This window comes from Hyalella azteca, unplaced genomic scaffold (assembly GCF_000764305.2).
Source record: "Hyalella azteca isolate HAZT.00-mixed unplaced genomic scaffold, Hazt_2.0.2 contig385, whole genome shotgun sequence".
Taxonomy (NCBI): domain Eukaryota; kingdom Metazoa; phylum Arthropoda; class Malacostraca; order Amphipoda; family Hyalellidae; genus Hyalella; species Hyalella azteca.
In genome coordinates, this window is record NW_025930738.1 from 410,826 (window position 1) to 432,852 (window position 22,027).

Below are 22,027 nucleotides of genomic sequence, written 5' to 3' on the forward strand. Positions count from 1 at the left end.
GCCCTTTCGCAATAGTGTCGATATTATTATCTGCACTAACTCCGCTGTATCTGTATAAACCTCACTGTATCTAACCCTAAATAAGTATTACGTGAATTAAAAGATTCATCATTCACCTTCTATTGTATGTATGATCCGACAATTAAGAACTTATTGGACCCAGTTGTTAATTAGATACTAAATCATTACATTGCGCTATACCGAAAAGCATTGGACATATTCCTGCCAATCTGTATCGTCACGTACTTTGGTCAATTTTGGGGGGGCTTTCTGCGACTACAGATGTGCAATTCTGAGATGCTCCTTATTGTGAAGAGTGCGTAAATTCACTGCTTCATATGATTGCATTCATTCATGACTGCTGAAATATTGAATATTTTTGCTATACCTTATTGTGCATTTTAAACTTGTTTTTACCAAGTCTTTTGTAATTTCTCGACAGCTATGTTGGACCGGGTTCATTCGTCTTTAAGGTCGGCGAACCGCTAATAATACCGCTTCCAAGCTCTTATTCAGGAACCTGGTCTCATTCCTAATATCTTTGGGCCCCGGCTCCCTCAAGCTTTGTACCGATCGTCCTTGGGATCAAGTTCAAAAAATAAAAGTTCAATTTGTTTCTTGCTTTTGTATAAAGTCCAACATACCACGACGTCATTATCTGATGATGCATGCCACGCCGTTATTAAAAGATATTGCATACTATGCCGGCATTGTCACATGTTGCATACCACGCCGTTATTAACATAAGTTGCGGACCACGACGTCATTGCCACATGTTGCAGAGTACGCCATCATCATCACATGTTAACCCAATCACTTTATTCTAACCCACAATTCATCTCCAGGATCATAGAAGCGAAGAAATTTATAAATTAACATGAATGTATCTCACCGAAAATACTGTACATCCAGTTACATGAGTTGATTTTTTCTTGCATTTTAATTGTTTCTAAATTTAATTGTTGACGATTTAAGCAAATGCATGATGCATAAGGATTTATTCTTACCATGCACTAAACGTTAGACAACACATGTTTGACCCATCTTCTCAAGTTGAAGGCCACTATCAGAGCATCATTTACAGAGTCCAATGATATCCCATTGTGTTGTAAGGGAACGTTGTCATATATATGATTTTATTACAATTCAGGAATGTCTAGTTTCAGTTGGACTACCGCCACCGAACTATGCAGGTTATACATGTAAAATGATGTAGGTCATGATATATAACATGATGTAGGTCATTATAGGTAACAAGCTGTAGGTCATGATGTGAGACATGATGTAGGTCATCACCATCAGATTATAGACAGGCTACCATCAGCCCATGATGCATGCGATATACGTCATCCTCTGATCCATGCGCTCGCTATGCTCAATGACGCGTGGAAGCCGCCATCTGTTTGCTGTGGTGCTCAGTCGTTCACGTTCTGACGCTCCGGCAGCGTCCGTAACGTTCTTCACAAGACCTGGAACGGGCGTCACAGGAGGTTCTTTTTCCGTCGTTTGTAAGAATTTCCGGTCTTTGGCTAGACTCTGTGCAAATTTTGCCAGATCAAACACCTTTAGAATAGCATAAGCTGTCATACATATATTTAGCAATAATTTGCTCGAACTAATTTAAATTCGTTTCAAGTTGCTTGCTGTCGAGTGAAATTTAACGTGGAACATTTCATATCCACCAAACTTTCAGCGATGACAGGTGAGCCAAACAACCGTTTCTTTGTTTCAATGGACGCTCCATGGCCCATACTTTTATACTGCCATCTATTACATCAATTACTTATGCAGTTTATTCGTTTCTTTGGAATTTTTTAAAGAAGTCTATGTTTTAATTGAAATTTTCAATTCATATCATGCCGACTGATTCTAATGTAATTCACACTTTTCTTAAAAGTTTTATTATGGTTGTTGTCACACTTTTTTCAGATTTGCAGGCATCGGCTTCAGGATATGGATACGTGTGAGTACGTTAGTATTCTTATTTGATTATATATTTAGCGTCATGCAATTGCTCTGATGCTTACATGATATCGTACTAGGTCATTTTTCATTGAACCTCTACATTTTTTAAAGAAGAGCGGTTATTTTCAGCACATCAATAGATTTTGCTTTACCTCTAGCATATTAAATATGACAATAATTTAGCATATTTTCATTTCAAATTGCATAATGATGGCACTTTTTGCATATTAAGGATAGGGGAACGCAATAATTAAATATTTAAATATTCATGAATGAAGATGCAAAATCTGTAACTGGAATAAACATCACGAATCATTTTTCATAAAAAATACAAAGACATATTTTTCTTCGCTTATAATAGGAATTAAAAAATATTGGTTTCATGCGACTAATTGAGTTTTTGTAAAGAGAGGCTTCATTTCCTGAAATGCTGAACTGGTAAGTTTTGCATGCAAATTTTTTCAGGCTTGAGTACATACTTGATGAAATTAGCGCCAAAATTCTCAACCTGTTTCCTTATACTTAAAATATTCACGAGGGTTTTTTTGAAGAGTTTGAAAAGTTGAACGACTAAGTATTTCCTGTCATCATGCATACGCTTGAAAAACTAAAGCCTTAATTCTTAATTTGATCAACAATTAAAGAATTGGCATCACGTAAAATAGTTCAAAGGATATATTTTCTGTTCAGCCAAACTCTTGACTGCAACAGCGCACTAGGATTGCTCGCCTTCCTAGGCCTCATCGATCTACTCAGGGTGAGGCTCAAGTTCAGACTGAAATTTAAACACTGTTAAATTTATACATGTATATGTAAATTACAATATTTATTTTCCTCTCCGGTTAATTTGGCAACAGCACGGTAAACACAAACTGATGAGAACACCCACATATATAAGGAATTGGGTAATGATGCATGGGTGTGGTTGTTGGAAATGTCGAGGGAATATTTAAATTATGGACTATCTTTCCCTTTTTCCATGTTTTTATGCATGCGGCAGTACTTTCATGTTAACTAAAATTTAATTTTCCTTGGTTTGGCCTATTAGGTAACAACAACTAATAAAAAATTTGAAGATCAAACTTATCAAGATCATATGTATCGCATGCTGCAGTCATCTTCCTCATTGGTTGGGAGGCTCTAACGCTAAATATTTCACATTCTCACTGTATACCCGAACACTACACCCAAAATTGATCGATACGATTTTCCCGTATATGCATTGGAAGTGTGCCGTTAGCGAATTGTTCAGCTACATAAGAAGAGCATAGCGTACATCGCCACAGATAAGTTAAAATTGCATCACTGTAAGCCAAGGCAATATATGAAATTTTACTCAATATTTTATATATCATCTAGGAATGACTATACAATTCGTAAAAATCATGCTGGAAAGAAAAAAGTTACGTAACGATTGGAAATATTTCAAAGATGATAGCTGAGATTTGCTTCAAACATAGCAGTAGTTATAATGAGTTCTAATTTTCCTTTTACACTCGAATTATCAACAGTCACCAGTTCTATTAAATAAATAATGTATTTTTACAAATAAATAGATAAATATCTGTCCACACATGACAACATCTTTGACACATCTTGAGAAAATGTGACACATCTGTGAGAATGCCACACATGACACATCTTGTGAGAATGTCACAAATCAAAACAATAGCAAACAGTTTAAGAACACAGATGCTGCGGAAAAAAATAAAGTCTGTCGTATATTAAGGTTGTTATAATAGTTATAAAAAATTCATGGTACAAGTTTCAGATCACTCGGTACTAAAAATAAAAATGTTATCAATAAAAGTGTGAATAAAAAAGTAGAATATTTGAGTAGGTATGTTTTTTTAGACGAAACAAATTCCAAAGTCGCACCTAAATCTCAGTTATGGCGACACGAGTTTTTACACATACACGGCTGTCTGATAAAATATCCGTCTACGGTATGAGCCACTTATTGAAAAATAGCATATCGATAAAAAAACGGGGGCCGACACTAGTAAATCGCCGAAATCTGAAGTATCGAAAAAATTCTAACTTCAGTAGGATCCTACTATGGCGTGGTGACATTGAAATAAAAACGAAATGAATTGACAATCAATGAAATGGTGACTTAAATTTTTCTTGTAACTCGCAAACTTGATTAAATTTTAAGATATTACGGAAAATATAAGATTGAAAAAATTGTCTGGCAGATTTTAGGTGGCAGATGAACTTTTCCCTACACCAGACAACTGGCAGTTACAATATCGAACGAACAATAAATACTTAAGTTCAACAATGAGCATTCTTCATGCAACGCGTATATTATATAAGATGGCAGCGACAGAAGATGCTCGTATTCCGGAACCGGAATAAAAATAAACTAATAAGTTCTTGACTATGGATCACGTATCTATATAAATGTTACTGGGGTGCAGCTCCATTGCAAAAATATGAACAGAACTTGGCGCAAAGTGTGTTGCATAATCTTAGATAAGCGAGCATGATCGGCATTTTTTGTTGATTTAGGACTAAAGTCATTGTCTCAACATCTCACTTGGATCGAACTTTCGCTTGTCTCATCGAATTACTATTTCCTCAGGCACTATATCGACTGTAACTCTGCGCTAGCCCTGCTCAGCTTCATCCTCTTCATCGATTTGCTCAGGGTACGTTTCTTAGGTTTTGATCTTGTTTTTCCAGTTTCAGATTAGGCTCTGTTGGTCTAATTAAATTAATCTTGAGCAAACCAAGCCAATGCCTCGATTTTGATTCTTCAATCAAGCCTGTAAAAGACGATAAATGACATGGGTCAATTTTGTCACCAAGAAAAACTTGAAGTAAAAATTTTGTAATGTATTTTTATAATTCTTTTTACACATTTGCCAAAAACAATACAAAGCTTTCATCGAATTCGATTCCTGAAGGTGTCAAACTATACTAACAACATTAGATGTATAAAAATAAGACAAATGTTGGGCTCGCCGTTAAGCATCATCGGGCTGGCTTTTATTATGCGACTGCCTGTATAGCGGCGAGATTGTTTTGTGTTGGCAACAGAGTAAAGGAAAGATTGTTTTGTGTTGGCTGCATGGTAACGACTCTTTGAAGGGTGTGTCGCTGGGGGAGAATCAAGCTCGGGTACGGTTTGGAGTACACATGTTATAATTGTGTAGTTTTGAAGTGCATTGGGATGGTTGACTGACTGTTCAAATTTTTCTTTTGTTTCAAAACTTTAATTTCGCGAGAGTACACATAAACCACCTTACATTATTTTACTTCCTTTTTCTAGGGGAATTTCTTTTATGTCAGCAGCTTTGCAGTGACAAAATTCTTCCACCTTCTTCATAATAGAAGTAACGCACCTTCCTAGCTCCTTCCCGCACCATTGCGTCCAGTTGTCGATATTACACAGCTCCGTTATACTCGCGCTGGACTGGATAGCGGTAACGGAATGTTGTCTGGCGATGACTGATCCGAGAACCTGAGATGCGTTAGTGAGGTAAATGATGGGAATGAAGCTCTAACTTTGAAGTAATTCTGTATTGAAATAACGAGTAGTTTTCGGTTTGTGAATAAAATAAGTTAGCACATTGAATGGGCAATTAAATAATCAATAAATCATTTTGTAGCTCAAAAATAAATCACGATGATCGTGCTGCACGCAATGCAGCATGTCTGCAGAGGGTGATATGCGTTAAACTGTGGCGTATGTTTATGTGTGTGTGTGCGTGAGCGAGCATTTTATTCAGTGAGTGAAACATTTCTATACGGCTATCTCTAACATTTAAACATTTAACTGCACTCGTAAAGAACAGATAAAATTTAAATTATCAATAAAGAATTTCGGTAACACAGCATACCAACAACTTACCAAAAGACATTTTTGAGTTCAATTTCATTAATATGTAACTAAACAAGGAAATTTCACTCCCTTTCACATGTATTGACAGTAGGAAATTCGTGAAAATAGATTTCGTTGGATAACAATGAATTTTTTCAATTAAAAATGAGAAGTAAATTTCAATTAGAATTTGTTACTGATATACTCCTCCCGATTCTCTTTCTGCGCTGTGCACTTCTTCGAACACAGGCCTTCTCGGCATGGTGGTCTTATGTCAACATATCGGATATCTTTCTTATATTTGTCATTCCCTACATGAATGATTCTTTGGTTTCTTTCAATTATTTATCGGAGGGTACTTTGGATCACGATTAAAATGACTCACAGTAACACTAGAAGGTATTTTCCCAAACTCTTGGTATAATTTTCTTCTCTAATTGAAACTTCATAGTGGAAGATACGAAGTTTGAATCATCAAAGACATTGCCAACTTGAAACGTTTATCGGCGATTATATGTGGCCCTAATTAATTTATTTACCCTAATTGCGAATGATTTTTTTGCATGAAAAAACTTTTTTTTGCACAGTAATTGAGAGCACACGCAAAAATATATTGGTTTAAGTGTCCAAATGATGACGTACTTCCAGTACGAAGCACCTAAACGCCCTCAATGCCCGGAAAAACTGGGTCAGGACGACCCTTACAATATCAAAAAGAGCATCGTTATTTGGACAATATTGCACTAATTTTTTGTGTGGTTCGATTTAATTACTATGAAATTTATATGGTAATAAAAATAATTAGATATTCGTGTGCCCATCATTTCTGTAGCATATGATGCTATGCATCTTCAATGAAATTGTGTTTTTTCGCATTCATATTGTATACAATGAAACATTATTCAAAACTTAAAACTACTGTACCGTTGTATGCTCATAAAATTAAGGGCATTCTGCAGTATTTAATCGCCAATATTCACACAGCGCCTTAAAGCCCTTTTTTGCAACGCCCTAAGGACATCGTCCAGCAAATAACCACGGCCACGACAACCGCTGCGCCTAGGCGTCGTCGCAGCCGTTCGCTGGCAGATTATAACGCAGTCAACTCGAACAACTCTAACTTCAACATGAATTTCGGGCACGATTCAAACCTGCACTCGGAATTCGAGCGCAACTCTGTGCTCGAATTCATTCAAATGGGAGGTGCCGACGGCCTCTATGAGGAGCTACCTCATATTCTCCTCCCACTCATTGTGAGTTACAAAAAATTGGTTCCTGAAATCAACGAATGAATAATATGTGATATCTGAACTATAGTTTTTATAGTCCCAATAATTGTAATTACCATACTAATAACTAATAAAAGCATTTTTGCATTTTGAGAGACTGTGCAGAAGGCTGCTGATTTTAAATTTACGAAGTGATAGCATCATCCGCTGTTTTTAGTGCACCTGTAATAACCCAGATTATCCATCGAATAATGCAGAATCATAATCAAACCAAAATAAAAATAATGCATAACATTATTGTTATTGTTTGTCTTCAGACATCACTGAGCGAGTCGTCTGACGGTCAGCACCCCACGCCGTGCCTGTCAGCGCCGTTATGCGACGCCAACGCGGCGCTGGTGCGGCGCTTCGGCGAGGTTGGCCGCATCATCGGCTCGCTGCTCTCCAACGTCCTGGCCAAGGCCTTTACGGGGGGCAGGGTGCTCGCCATGCAGGTGGGAGCAATTATGTGCATTGTTGAAATTTAGAAGGAATTCAAAGAGGTTCTCTTTCATATAATTTGGGTTGATTTTTATGTCATTTGTTTGTTTTCAAAAATCCTTATAAATTTGCGATTATGGCAATCAAGTGACCTTAGTAATTACAAGTTAGTGGTTGAGCTTTACGTTCACTGAGCAATCATGCGATCACTGAGCTTTATCACACGAAGTTCTTGGACTTCACACAAACGTATTGCAGGTGATATTTAGGCTTTTGACGCACTTTCGCTCACTTGATCACATGATTTCATATTATATTTTGTTCGTCTCATTAAATTCAGAAAGTGCAAGAAGCTTCGAGGAAAGGAAGGCAACTCTTATCCTGCGATAACTACTTCACTCGGTGCAAGAACAGTCGCCCGAAGTACCAACTCGTTCACCATGCAAATCTGTCGTTGTCCGATGGTACGGAAAATAATAGCAACGCATACAATGGTATACAGTTCCTGCCGTAATATTTGTGAGAACTTACAATGATATACGGTTCCTGCTGTGATAACAGTAACAGCTTATCTATTTAGTTTATCGTGAAATTTTCCACTTAATCCTGTCTGTAATGTGAGATTATAAAACTTTTGTGACACTTTTCTTCAACATTCGAATATATGTAAAATTAATAATAAAGCCCTTTACAGTTTGTGAAGAAAATTATAGTAATGTAATTTAATGGAATGGGCATTAATCTATGAATATACCTGCTATGGCATAATCACGAGGCACTTTTTCTTTTAATCCTGCTATTTACCATCAATCCGAAGACATCACATATAATAAACTTCAATTCAGTGACTTGTAACCGGTAGCTAGATATGGTAGCGTATGGGATGGAAACAAGATATGGTAGTAGATGTTGTGTTAGGTTTTTACGATGGCGTATTTTCATGTTCTTGAAAAAATCCGAATATATGAAAGAGTTTTCTGGATGTTTTATTCGTGGGAGATAACACTAATCTGTTTCTTTTCGTATTGTAAAGGGTTAATGAAATCTTGTCAATCATAGAATTTGTTTTTTTATTTTTCGCCTTATTTTAGCGGATTACTATGCAATGCCGACATACTACGTATAAAAAATTCACTGAATAATCTATTCCAGGTGAAAAATATTAATGTATGAAGTTATGAATTAATTGTTTTCACTAATAAAGTTTTTTCATCACCTTGATGGTACAGTTCCTACCTAAGGTCCTTTTACTAGATTGACGATTATATTTCCCATGTTCGCTGACAAACATCTACTCATTAAGTTTTTTATTTTGCCTAGAGAAAAGACATTATTTGCAATGAGGGTTTTAATTATTAGATTGGCACAGTACATTACTTTTTATTGTGAAGAGTTTTATGCAAATGAAAAGCCTATTTTATTTAGTCGCATCTTTATTTCAGTTATTTCGGCATCTATGTTCTTTTAATAATACTGTTTTGGTCAACATGAAAATAGAACATTGATTGTGAGTTCCGAACAACGTCGCATTAATTCGTGAAAATGTTTTACATGAAAGTATTCAAATATAATTATAGAAGTTCAGCAGAAATTGTGCGTAGTTCTATACCACATATATCTATTACTTACATATTACCACTACAAAAAGTCTCTAAGCTTACAATTAAACACCGTAATTTGGATATTTTCTTCCGATACGGTATCGCTCAAGTAAATAACTGATGTATATGCCGTAACTTCCTCTCATTTCTTAGGTTATATTGTTTAAGGAATATTTTTTGAAATTTTAAATGAACGCAGTGTGTGTCAATCCTATTTTGCCGTCACACCATTTTTATCTGTACCTAATACCTTTTACTTTATTTATTGTTTCCACAATATATTTTTCACAAGTATCGCACACTCTTCACGGATGCCATTTTTTCGTATATCACTACCGCAATTAAGTCGCAGCTCCATTCGAATTACGACAAATTCACAGTTATTATACAGAATCTGATTATTTAAAGACTACTTGAAAAATTATGCACCACCCAATGATTTACAAGCCACCACCCAGCAGATGCTGCACTATACTTCTCCGCTCGTCGCTAAAAACCGTAAATATAAAGAGCCCTTATCCGAATTACGATTTTTTGAGTTCGATAATCACTAGATGTCTGCATAGCATTTTCATCCCTCGAGAGACTAGAAAGATGTGGTTCAGTTTCAGTATAAAATGGGTTCAGATGATGTGGTTTCTAGTCCCGTTTCCATTGAAGGCTGGCGACTTCAATGCTGTGGATACGTTATCGGCATTGATGGAAGCCATATCCAGCGAATATATTCTGAATTCTGTTTATCCTCTCAAGTTTTGCTTGATGACACGCATCAAGCATGCAAAATAATCTAATAAACAGAAATCGATATCTCGAGCGCCCAAACATTTTTTAGAATGTCGCACTGCATCTCGTATACTTAATTGATACTTTTTTTGGAGTCAAGTAAATTTTTTAATATTTCGAACAATTGTCTTATTATTTTCATGGGAATAGTTGATATATGCAATTAAGGTGCATATATGATCAGCTAATTAAAAACAAGTATATGTGTATATAACCTTCTTTCTATTCTTGAATCTATGTTATTCGTACGTTTGTGTTCAAGTTGCTGTGCTTGAACCTTGCCACGGAATGTGTAAGAAATAGGGACAATAAATACAATTTTTTGATTGATGAGGCTAAAGCTCTACTTTTATTAATAGAATCAAAAGGCAATACAAAACCATGGAAAATAGTATAAGTGGCTTGTACTCTTTCAGTAAATTTAATTTTGCTCAGCAAAGTAAAAAGTTAAAATTTATTTCAAATTTGAGAAAAATATGAGAATCATATTCAAATTTTGAGTCTAAAAGGTTTTTTTCTCATAACCTTAATCGAAAAATTAGCTTTGGGATTCGATTTGGGATTAGCTTTCTCATTTGATTCAGTTTAAATAACTCTCAAATCTGAATTATCCGTGCCAGTAAAGTTTAGAAGTATATTATTTTTTTTCTATTGTAATTGTTGCGATTGCCGGGAAATCTGATGGCATACCTGGAAACACGTGATAGAAATATCTTGAAATTTATTAGAAGATGGATGGTTTGGTTGATAAAAACGAAAGAAACCAATAACGTGTAAAAATATAATGCACAAAACAATATCATGAAGCACCATGCCTTGAAAATAGTTCATGCATGGAAAATAAATTTAAGGCCTGCCGTTACTCTAATGGGGATGATTCCTTGACAGAAGAACTAATATAATGCATTATAATATTGGTATAATGTTGGGTAGAAAAATTCACATGAAATGGAAAGCAGATTTACGTAAAACATAATTAACAAGGTAGCGAACATAATTCTTAATTATAATAATTTCTAATAATAAATAAACAGAAAATTATCCTGCTCACAATAGCGATAAACTAGGATTTTGGGTAATGAGGCTGAGGCTCAGCCTCCTGAAAACACGCAGGCACCAAATGACACGACCCACTCCTGCCGGTGGCCGCGGCCTCGATGGCCTCGTCAAAGTGGGCAGCACGGGCCCCACTGAAGGTCTTGGCCGCGATGTTACTCACCAGGGAGCCCACCACGCGACCCACCGGCCCGTACGTCTGGCTCAGGTGCAGGTTTGCTTCACACAGCGGACGCCGCACGCACCGCGGGTGTTGTGCATCTGACAACTTCACCTGACACGGCCAAACAAACAGTGTCGGAGTAAATTATGTGAACATAATTGAAATTAATTATAAAAGTAAGCAAAATAAGTAGGTATAATTGACAGTTATATTGCATCAGGTAAATCAGTTAAGCACCCACCATGAGCGGTAGCAGCACCGCAGGAAGGTCCTCGTAGAGACCATCCACTCCGCCGTCAACGAGGAACTGCTCGAGAGGCGTGGTCTCTTCGTCCGTACTGCGCTTGCGACGCCCCGTGATTTGCGTAATTACGTCCTTAATAGGAGGAATGATAAACAGTTTAATCTATCATTCGAATGAAGGACCAATCATTTTTATTTATCAAAATACATTATATATCTTTATTTTCTGGCGACAGTTATGGTTGATAAATAAACTATTCAAATAACTGGAATATGTGGATATAAAACATTGCTAATATGAAATTTTCATCAATAAATATTGATAAAAAAACTTACCTGGACGATGTTGAGAAGGAAGAGGAAAGCGAGTAGCGCCACGGCGGACGTGTTGACGTATCCTGACGTGCAAGTCAGACTGGCGGCAGCAAATAATGACATTGATTAGATTGCTTCATTGTGAACAATAATAACAAATGTCAGTATTACGTTATTAACAAAATATTTACACCTATACAGTCCCTAAACTTAAATTTAGGAAGGACGCTTCAGTAATGATGATGAAACAGTTACCCGTAGCTGCTCTCACTGGCGTAGCCCCCGTAGTCTGATGACGATGCAGCTCCCACGAGGTCTTCTGCTGCACCAACACAATAATCTTTAGCTTGATTATGAATTATGTAATATTGTAGTAGAAAATTGGAGCCGTGGTAAAAACCTAGAGTAAGGAAAGTTCTGATGGCAAATTTAATTATTATAAGTAGACAGAGTTGCATACGCTTCCATAATTTCCGCTAATCTAACCTAATCCTTATTACTGAATTATCTTCGCTCCCTTCACCTAACGTTCAGTCCATCTCCTAGTTTACTGTATATCATATTCTTTAACAGGACCATCTACCCTCCGTAAAAACTTCTACAGCTATTATCCGATCATCGTGAAACTTCACATACACACGTAAAATGTAAAAAAAATTATATTTTGTTCGTATGAATTTTTTGAAAAAATTGATAGAAAACGTGAAATTCACAGAAAACGGCTAAAAACGGGTACTTTAGAAAATCTATCTCCTCCTACAAATATCATCATACAACATTGAGACATGTATCATCCTATTCGTAAAAACCATACCTATAGACTCTGTGATCACTTTTCTCATTTTCCCCTTAGTTTTTTATGCGCGTTTTATCACATTTTCCTCATTTTCCCCCCTCCCCCCCCCTTCTCCCCCATATAAAAAACGAACCAGCCTGAAATTCAAAAAAGTGATCACAGAGTCTATAGGTATGGTTTTTACAAATCGAATGGTATATGTCTCATTGCTGTAGCTTGAAAACTGTAGGAGGAGATAGGTTTTCAAAAAAAACAAAAAACGAAAATTTAAATAGTTCAGGGGAGCCAAATAAAGTAAAATTCATTGAGAACAGAAGAATATATCCAAAAAAGTCTTGATATTGTAGCCCAAGCTTTCCCATTGCCAATTATTTGCATTCGGGGTACCAGCAAGCGTCTTTAGACCTATTTATGTTAAATTTAACGTGAATAATAAGCTATAAATTGGACTTTTTATATATAAATATATATATGAAATATTCATTTTACATAATGTTACAACTGCATTCAGCAAAAACTATTGCACGTACATCAATGGTAGTAGCTTTGTTGAACGCTTCTTGTTTGTAGCTTTCAAACGAGTGCAAACACTTTGCAATTAACCTAAATAATGACATATAAATACCATTTATTAGTAAATAATGTTATAAAATGTTCATTTTATAAAAGTTTAAGACTGCATTACACAAAAAATTTTGCATGTACATCAATGGTAGTAGCTTTGTTGAACGCGTCTCGTTTGTAGCTTTCAAACGAGTGCAAACACTTAGTAATTAACGAAAGTAATGATCTATATATACAGATTTAATTCAAATAAATCTTTGTACATATTGTTAAAAAATGTTCATTTTATATATTTTTTAAATTGTCTTACGCAAAAACTATTATGCCATTTATTTTCTTAGTAATGCGTAATGATAAAGACCTCGTGGTGCAGCAGAAGACCTCGTGGGAGCTGCATCGTCATCAGACTACGGGGGCTACGCCAGTGAGAGCAGCTACGGGTAACTGTTTCATCATCATTACTGACATGCGGTAAACTGCGTTAGACGCGCTTTTTCAGCAGCTACAAAATGAGTTAAGAAAACGGAAAAGCCAAAATTTCCGATTTTTTGGGTAGACGGTCCCCTTAACCTACCCTCGGTCGCTCGTACACATCCTCCCTAACTTTCCAGACTCTCATGCTACAACTTGTGCGGCGCAAGCTTCATTATGAACTGAAGGCAATTTATGGCAGGCCGGTGAATTATTTTCGACCAAAGCCGCACCGTAAATATTTTCAAGACTGCCTGAAGAGTTATACGTTTATGACCATTTTTTAATAAGGCACCTCATAACTTCATAATTGGCTCAAATTTCCTTTGGGGAAAAATTTAATGCTAATCGCTGTCTGTGACATGAAAGAGATCTTAGTATTTTTCATCCCTGCAGCGTGACGGAATAAGTGCATTTATATCACAAACTCTAAATTTATTTATTTACTATACCTTTCAAGCCACGAGTTTACTGACGCCAATTCCAATCTATGCATTTATATAAAGTAAATAAGGGGCCCGCAGTCAGATGCACAAGCAGCGGCCACGTAAGTTCATAGTATGAAAGCTGCAATGTTGCGAAGATATATTGATTTTTGCGCGCCTAACCACATCTTTTCATCTAATTGTTTTAAACTTGAATTTTCCATATTTACTAGTTTGCCCTAACTTTCCTCTCACCGTCAGCCTGGGAGGGCCTGGAAGACACAGGGCTGCCCTTGCGCTGTGTCAGCGCTCGTCGCAGCTTCTCTTCCAGCCGCAACGCAGTCTCTGAACCTTGACCTTGATGACAAATTGTTTTTAAAAAATGATTTATTCATAAAAATTACGTCTGAACTTTGCTTCTAAGGAATGATGGCGAGGCTTTTTCTCAAGTTAAGTTAAAATCATGACAGAAAAAATAAACTATTGCGCAATCTGAAATAGCACAACAATAAAGTGGAAGGTACACTTAATTTGACCCGTGTGAATTAATTTTGTCATAGTGTTGAACAGTTGGAAAAGGGTTTAGTGAATACTACATGTTCAATCAGCATGTTAACGAAAACGCCACTTGCTGCCACTTTAGTAATAATATAAGGAGGTAAAAAGTATTCTGAACGTGTTCCATTAAGTTTCCCTATTTTAAATAGGTGAAGTAATTTTAAAATGTTTCATAACTTACGAGATTCTCGAGACATTTTGTGTGACATTCTCAGGCTGTTGTAGGCATCCCTAGGATCATAGGAAGGTCGTAATGAGTTCCCTCCAAGCATCGATGACCTCAGGGCTTCAGGCTGAGGGAGTTCCTCCGCTGCAACAGCCACGTCGCTGGCTCGCACCGAGGGGGCCGCAATCAGAAGTAGCATCAGGCCCTAGAGGGAAATATTGTCCAAAGAACCTACAGTGGATTGAGTTTTTTTTAATTGATTGATTTGGATAGAAATGAATTTTTTATTTCATGTAGCCATTTAGGAACATTCAAGGAGACTATTTGAGAGATTGCTAAAAAATAATAATAAAGAGACTATCATAGGAAACAGTGCCTTAAATAACCATAATGCGCAAAGTTCTCTTAAATGTTTATCAATGTTTAATTATCATTTTACCGATGTTTGCAGCATCTATTTACGCAATATGACAGTGCTGGAAAATTTCTGTCGTAGAACTTCACTTAATTTCAATACAGAATTACCTCTAGTTCATTTACACATTGGAATATCGAGACCAAGAAATCATAATTTGGCTCAATGATGGCATGAATTTTATGATAAAACTTTCTTCTTTAGAGAACGTCAATGTGTAGGCATGTCAATTCAAAGTGCTTCGTAGGTCTCTGGTAATTAGTAAATTGGAGAACAAATTTCTAAACTTTTAAGTAGGTGGCAACGTATCACTTTATGAATATGATAATTTACTCACATTTCATGAGTTCAGTGGTATATTAAAAAATTTGATAATGCATAGTCAGTGTATCTCAAGCCCGCATTAGCATTATTAAAGCTTACCATCTTTGCCGTAGATGTGAACCATCGCACGGAGCACGTCATTGTGATGATTTTTACAGAGAACATATATATTTTTAATATATAAATCTATCTCTTGGTTTAGCCAGGAGTGTTTAGCGAGGATCTAGAGACTAAAACAGTCTTTATGAATCATTTGAATCTCAAATTTGTAAGGAATAATGTCAAAATAACTTGTCGTTACGGTTCTGAAACATATTAAGAGAGATTAGCGAATTAGCCTGAGACTGTAAAATTGACTAAGGAGTCTTCATGTGAAACGGGCATGTTTTTTACCCAATTACAATTCAAACGCCGGAAGCAATAAGGTCAATTCACTTTAATTTTGTACAATTTTTTCGAGCTGGAAAAGCTTTCTATATAATGAAAATTAATGCAACTTTGCAGTCATTAATCAACCATAACAACAACGAACATCTCTGAGACTTGATTGAAACTCTTAGCACCGAAGATCCAACCCTTGATCTTTATTTATTTTCAATATTATTTCATTTTGAAATAAAAACTTGAGCACTCGTCTATAAGACGAAAAAATATATATTTACAGAAATACGAAATAAAATACGGTATGGACCAAATGACACACCATATATTGAGTAACGCAACACATAAATGATCAATGAAACTTGTGTTACGGTCTCCAAACGCAGGACGACTCCCAGTGGCGAGCAAGACGCGTCTGATGCCTACGCCGTCACTGGAGCGAATGTGCAGCGGCAATAGCCTGTACCTTCTTCACACTTCGCTGGATGTTCTCACCTAAATAATTACCTACAACATCACCGGAACTCTAACTTCAACCATTTATCACCTGTTTCACTTTGTTAGAAAATCATTGGTCACATACTTTATTATACTTTGTTATCTGAATTTATTCTGTAAGGTGAAATAAGTAAACGTAAATAGTGTAGGTTGTTGGACGTACACCTGGAGCAGTTAGTTGATAGAGACACTAGGCACTGTTTCGCCTAGCATCTACGATATGCAACCTTTGCTTGCTAAATGTGTTTTCGAACATGTCAATCCTGAAGATGTAATTTTTGATAAATTTTTGGAATACTAATCCATGCCTATATACGTATATCGATTTTTGAAAACTTGCTTCGTGAGTTAAGTTATTGAACTGGGACGCATACAAGGGCTTTTTGAGAAGTATGAGTTATAGGTTCAATATTTAGCCAACGCAATTAGGACCAAGGATCACTGCAAGCCTTTATTAGGCGATGCCTCAGCTGATGCGGCAGCAGGCAGGCCAGACAACCTCATCGGAACTGTAAGCTCTACCATCTCATCACCCTTTTCACCGGCACTGTAATATATGTCATCTCACCACTCCTGTATCTTCACGCGCAATGTAAGCTCTAACATTTCATCATTTTTGTCAAATCGACAGCGCTGTGAGCTGGGCCAACTGTGAGCAGGTGTGCGAGTAGCACAACTGTGAGAAGTGACGTGAGCAGCACAACTGTGAACAGTGATGTGAGCAACACAACTGTGAGCAGTGATGTGAGCAGTACAACTGTGAGCAGTGATGTGAGCAGCACAACTGTGAGAAGTGACGTGAGCAGCACAACTGTGAGCAGTGATGTGAGCAGCACAACTGTGAGAAGTGACGTGAGCAGCACAACTGTGAGANCAACTGTGAGCTGGAATGTGAACAGTTCAACTGTGAGCAGGAATATGAACAGTACAACTGTGAGCAGGAATATGAACAGTACAACTGTGAGCAGGAATAAGAACAGTACAACTGTGAGCTGGAATGTGAACAGTTCAACTGTGAGCAGGAATATGAACAGTACAACCGTTGTAGCTGCGCTATATTGTTGTCTTTTGTTGACCAGGTTCCCGCTGTTAACGTGAGGAGATCGTTACCCCAACTCCGGGTCCTTTTTAATGATCGGCGGTTGGGTGATCGCTGGAAATCGTCTCGTGATTTTATTCGGAAAGAATTGCCGTTTTCCATTTTATAATTCACATCACTTAGTTTATTTCTTGTTTACCTCACTCAGAGTGGCGGATTTTCCCGAGCGTCCTGCTGAAGCGGGGGATTTGTGGGAAGAAAATCTCCTGCTCATAGTTGGATACAAGCCATCGTGACAGTGAAGAGTTGTCGTGAAAACCTGTGGAACTGTCATGAGGTTGCAAATGACTTCGAAGGTTGCGAGAGAGAACCCGACGCCAACACGGAGCTCTAACATTTGCGATAAGAGTTGACGAAGGGACTCCAGGGACGTCTGTTCTCCCGATTTCGCTGTGGAGGTCGAACATTCACCGGCCCGAGCATGTTTAAGGTTTGCAGAGTTTGCAATAAGGTTTACTTGCATGAATATTAAGTCGTGTATTCCAGGTGGGCGTATTGTCCTAATCTTTTGATGCTACTTGGTTTTTAGCACCCAATAAAGCCAATAAAGTCGTCCGTGGTTATTGGCACCCAATAAAGTTATCAAGAGTTTACAGTTTAACACTATCGCGCCTCAGGTGACGGATAGCCTATAAATGTTTGAAGATCTCCCACAACACTGTGAGCATGAATGTGAGCAGTATTATATACGTATAGCTATGAATGAGCAAAGCTGCGTTGATTTTCATGACACTGCACCAACGAGCACAGCCTCTGTGCTCGTGATGTCGCGATTTGAAAAAAATGAAGGTGATGCAAATTCAATTTTAATTATACAAAAATTTGCCTTCCTTCCCTGCTTTCAATTAGTTCCTTCTTAATTTAATTTTTTTACCTCTCTAATCAGATTATAATTTATTATATTCGTAAATCAGATTCATACTCCTTAAAAAATATATTTGAGCGGTTTCTGATAGTTTTTAGAATAAAACGCTTTTAGATTCATAGCTGAAGATTACGAATCCCCTAGTAAAATAAACTAGTTAAAGCACAACATATGTTGTTCATATCGTTCAAAGATACTCAACAAGTAAATTTCTAGCGCCCAGAAAGATTTCATTATTATCGTAGACACAAATTGAACATTAGTTAATCATGAAGCTCTGTACGTTTTCTAAGTGAGCTGTTCGTACACATGCCACCGTTATGAGCCAGCACGCAAGGTGTTGTGTCTGCATCACAGCCGCCGCTGCCAGCCGCAGCTGCGCGAGCCTGCACTCGCAGCAGCTGCAGCAATGTTCGCTCCAACAATAAATTCAGACAATGCTGATGTGTGAACAATAACTGCTGTCACTGCATTCAAGGCACCTATCCAGTGACCAATTGAAACATTTAACTACTATCATAAGGTCAATTACACCTTTTCCAACTAAACTAACAAACTAAACACATAACTTATACTACAATTGTATGAAAGCTGCAGTACAGATATTTTAATCGAGACAGAAGCTAGAACTATGTCAGCAAACGAGTTCATAAGATGAGTGTCAATATTACGTAAATAACGCGTCAAAATTTTGTGAAGGAAGCCTAAAATAATCCTTCAATAGAATCTTTAAACACAGAGCCTTATAATAAAACATAATTTAGTTAAAGACAGTTATATAGGAACGCGAGCACATGCCGCAATGTCGGAGCCGTTAGAAAGATCCGTTATCATTGCCTGGATGACTTGTAATTTTGATCCAGCGCGCTAGTGAAGCGCGTCTACGATGCATCAACTAAGCAAGCCTTGCTGAGATGAAGGCACACTAACCTATTTTTCTAACCTAATAAATTCTACAGTATTATATGATCCACACTCCACAGACAAACAGAAATCAAGAAAAGTGATCGAGTAAGTGGCAAGCTGGAGAATTTCATCTAAAAAGTTGGAATTTGCTTCGATGAGTTCATCAATTAACGAAATAGATGATGAGTTGGTCATCAATCAACGGGATTGCCGGTGAGCTGGTCATCAGTCATGCAATAAATTAAAAAAATCAATAAATTTTTAGTTAGCACGGAGAACTCCAGTTGGTGAATATTTAATGCGTGTACTCGATGACACAGGCAGTAACATTCACGTGGACGAGTTTTTGACTTTCAAATAAAATGTTGCAAGCTGCATTTTCAAATTTTGATTAATAATAAAATAATTATTTCTGTTACGTGCACTGCAGACAGGGACAACTCTACGCGAACAGTGATTATTTTCCAAACATTAGCAATGGATACTCACGTCAGTCATCACTCTAACCAAACCTTCTAATAGAATCAGATAAGAAATGATTGGTGAGAATGGAAACAGTAATAAGATTGCGTAGGCGATATTTTTTCTTCTTTCGGTAGGAATTTTTTTTTCGTAAAACAGTTCAAGAATAATCTAAACTAAAGAGTAGGTTCGAGCCGGGTTATCCACTTCTGGATTGACTTCATTTAATAATTCATTTACTACTGGATAGATTGCCATTGATATGCCATCTCCTATTGGATTGGCTTCTATTATCTACTGTAGGAACTAATTAGGATTATTGTTAACAATATTTGCGGACTTCATCGAAGTAAGAAATCATGAAGAAAGTAAAGCAGCGTGTCAAGTTACGTAAGCATTAATGAGCGAATTACCGATTTCGTGGCAGCGTGCAGCCGTCATGCAGCCTTGCGTTGTGTAAAACTACAAGGTTTAGTTAGATAAAAGCCAGAAATGGCAACTGTTGTAATGTTAAGATTGGCTTAAGATGATTAATTTAGCGTTTAGTAACAGAGTTAACTACCTTTCCAGTTTCTCGTTTTTGATATTATATTTTACGAAAGGTAAATTATTTAGACTGGGCGTGCAAGACCGTCACATCTGGCAGGTGTGTTGGTGTTTGGTGACGGATTAAATTCTCGACATGGCTTTCGCCGATTCGTTAACAGTTATTGTACAGAATGAATTATTTTCCTAAAGGGGGGCAGAGTTGTCACAATAACGTCACGTTCATTTCTATTTATATGAAAATTACCTAGAATATTTCTATTACCTCGCCATCTATTTCCAGGTTCACCTGTTTATAATGAAGAATCAATTGCAAATTAAGCGGCCGTAGTTTACCAACGTAAGAGTCGGTAGAAAGACCGACGTGCCTCTAATATTATTTTTTTGCATTTTTTCTCTATTTTTTTGCACTTGTTCAATACAAAAAAAAATTAAAGCTATTTGTGAGATAAGATTTGCTTGCGTTTAAGATGCATTTGGTTGCATATTGGGGAACATTAACATTACGCTTTCTTTTACCTTGCATATGAATTTCGTTTCAATGTGCAATACAATTGTTATAAATCATATTAGATACCTTTCAATTTTAATTATCCGTAGATAATATCATTTTTCAACTAATAACTTTATTTATAATAATTTCTATATTTTTTCATCTTCTGAATTGATAAATTCGTTGAAATTCACATTGATAATCGAAGAAACGGCTACTGAACATCATTAGCCGTAATAAACGTCGTCGTGTGCCCTGCAGTTCGAGTCGTACAGTGAACTTGTGTACGCATCACAGCACCGCTGCCGCGAGCCTGGCTGGTGTTGCTTCTACTATACCACATAAGCGAGTGTGCAATCGAAAGTTTTTTTATGCTTATATTCTCTAGTCTACGGACTTTGGGAAGATCTTTTAATTATTTGCCATTGATTCAATTTGAGAGGCATTGAGTGGACGCTGGTAAAACTTTTTTATAATGCACAAGTCTAAATGGGACTTGAAAATATTTATTCCGTTAATTTTGTTCATTAATTGACAACAGATACAAATTATTTTTTACCTGAAATTACATCCAATAGGACAAGTTATGACTGCGCGTGAGAAATAGTGTAATTGCGTAAGTTCGCAGTCCGACTAAAATAGTTGAAGACTATTCAAAATTCTGCGAATTTTGCTCCGATTACATGAATCAATGGAAAATACAAGCCAGCCTATAAAATATTTATTCGTTAATCCCAGAATTACAGTGAAGAGAGATGTCTCTTGTTATTTATATATAATTTTATTCGAATCTACCATTCAACTATCGTAATAATTCTCGAACTGAACTAACGTTGAATGAATAAAGAGCTTCTTAAAGTCATCTTCATCAAATAACCCTCATTTATCTGTTAGATGAAGTTGGTAGAAATTTCATATTCCAGCTCTGTACAATTTTTTCAATTTCAAAAATACATTATTTGTTATTTTATATTTTTATTTTTTTTTAAATAACTAAATCCAGATCCTTGAAAGTTTCATATTCATGCGCAGGATTAAAATTCCCATATTTCTTGAGATCTGATATGTTCGAGATCCAACTCCATTTGGGACATTTATCGGTAAATTTACAGATTCAGAAACGACTAAATCCTCCAAATTCTTAGTCACTGTGCAATTGCAAAAATTACACGGCTTTTCGGAATGGTTGCAATGGAGATCTACACTTAATTGGGGCGCATCAATCACAGCGCAGCTAGTGACTGGATCTTGTCAACGCATAAATTATTCCAGTCACTGCCCTGTTGTAAAATGCAAAGCTTTGCGAATTAGACGAAAATCTAACTGCGTATGGAACTGTTATTGGTTAATTGTCTAGTGAAGTAACGATATAAACAACATGCATTACATTTTTA

The 22,027-nt window shown here is 36.7% G+C and overlaps 2 protein-coding genes across 3 annotated transcripts; one reads left to right on the forward strand and one right to left on the reverse strand.

Annotated features, from left to right (window-relative positions):
* The first annotated feature begins 1,460 nt into the window (after positions 1-1,460).
* On the forward strand, positions 1,461-8,561 carry LOC125177616. Its single transcript, XM_047879667.1, has 6 exons — positions 1,461-1,702; positions 1,930-1,963; positions 4,553-4,619; positions 6,811-7,047; positions 7,341-7,517; positions 7,844-8,561. Exons 1-6 carry the CDS (start codon positions 1,696-1,698, stop codon positions 8,015-8,017), a joined length of 696 nt encoding a protein of 231 aa, XP_047735623.1. The 5' UTR covers positions 1,461-1,695; the 3' UTR covers positions 8,018-8,561.
* Positions 8,562-10,389: 1,828 nt separating this feature from the next.
* Positions 10,390-15,683, reverse strand: LOC108673689. Of its 2 annotated transcripts, none has more exons than XM_018161550.2 (7): positions 15,483-15,683; positions 14,660-14,849; positions 14,176-14,277; positions 11,920-11,983; positions 11,686-11,764; positions 11,348-11,482; positions 10,390-11,217 (listed from the first exon to the last, which is right to left on the reverse strand). In XM_018161550.2, the coding sequence occupies exons 1-7, from the start codon at positions 15,546-15,548 to the stop codon at positions 10,951-10,953; spliced, it is 903 nt and encodes a 300-aa protein (XP_018017039.1). In that variant the 5' UTR covers positions 15,549-15,683; the 3' UTR covers positions 10,390-10,950. The 2 variants fall into 2 exon arrangements, with proteins under 2 accessions (XP_018017039.1, XP_018017038.1); XM_018161549.2 differs by having other exon boundaries at positions 11,920-11,986.
* Between the last annotated feature and the right edge of the window lie 6,344 nt (positions 15,684-22,027).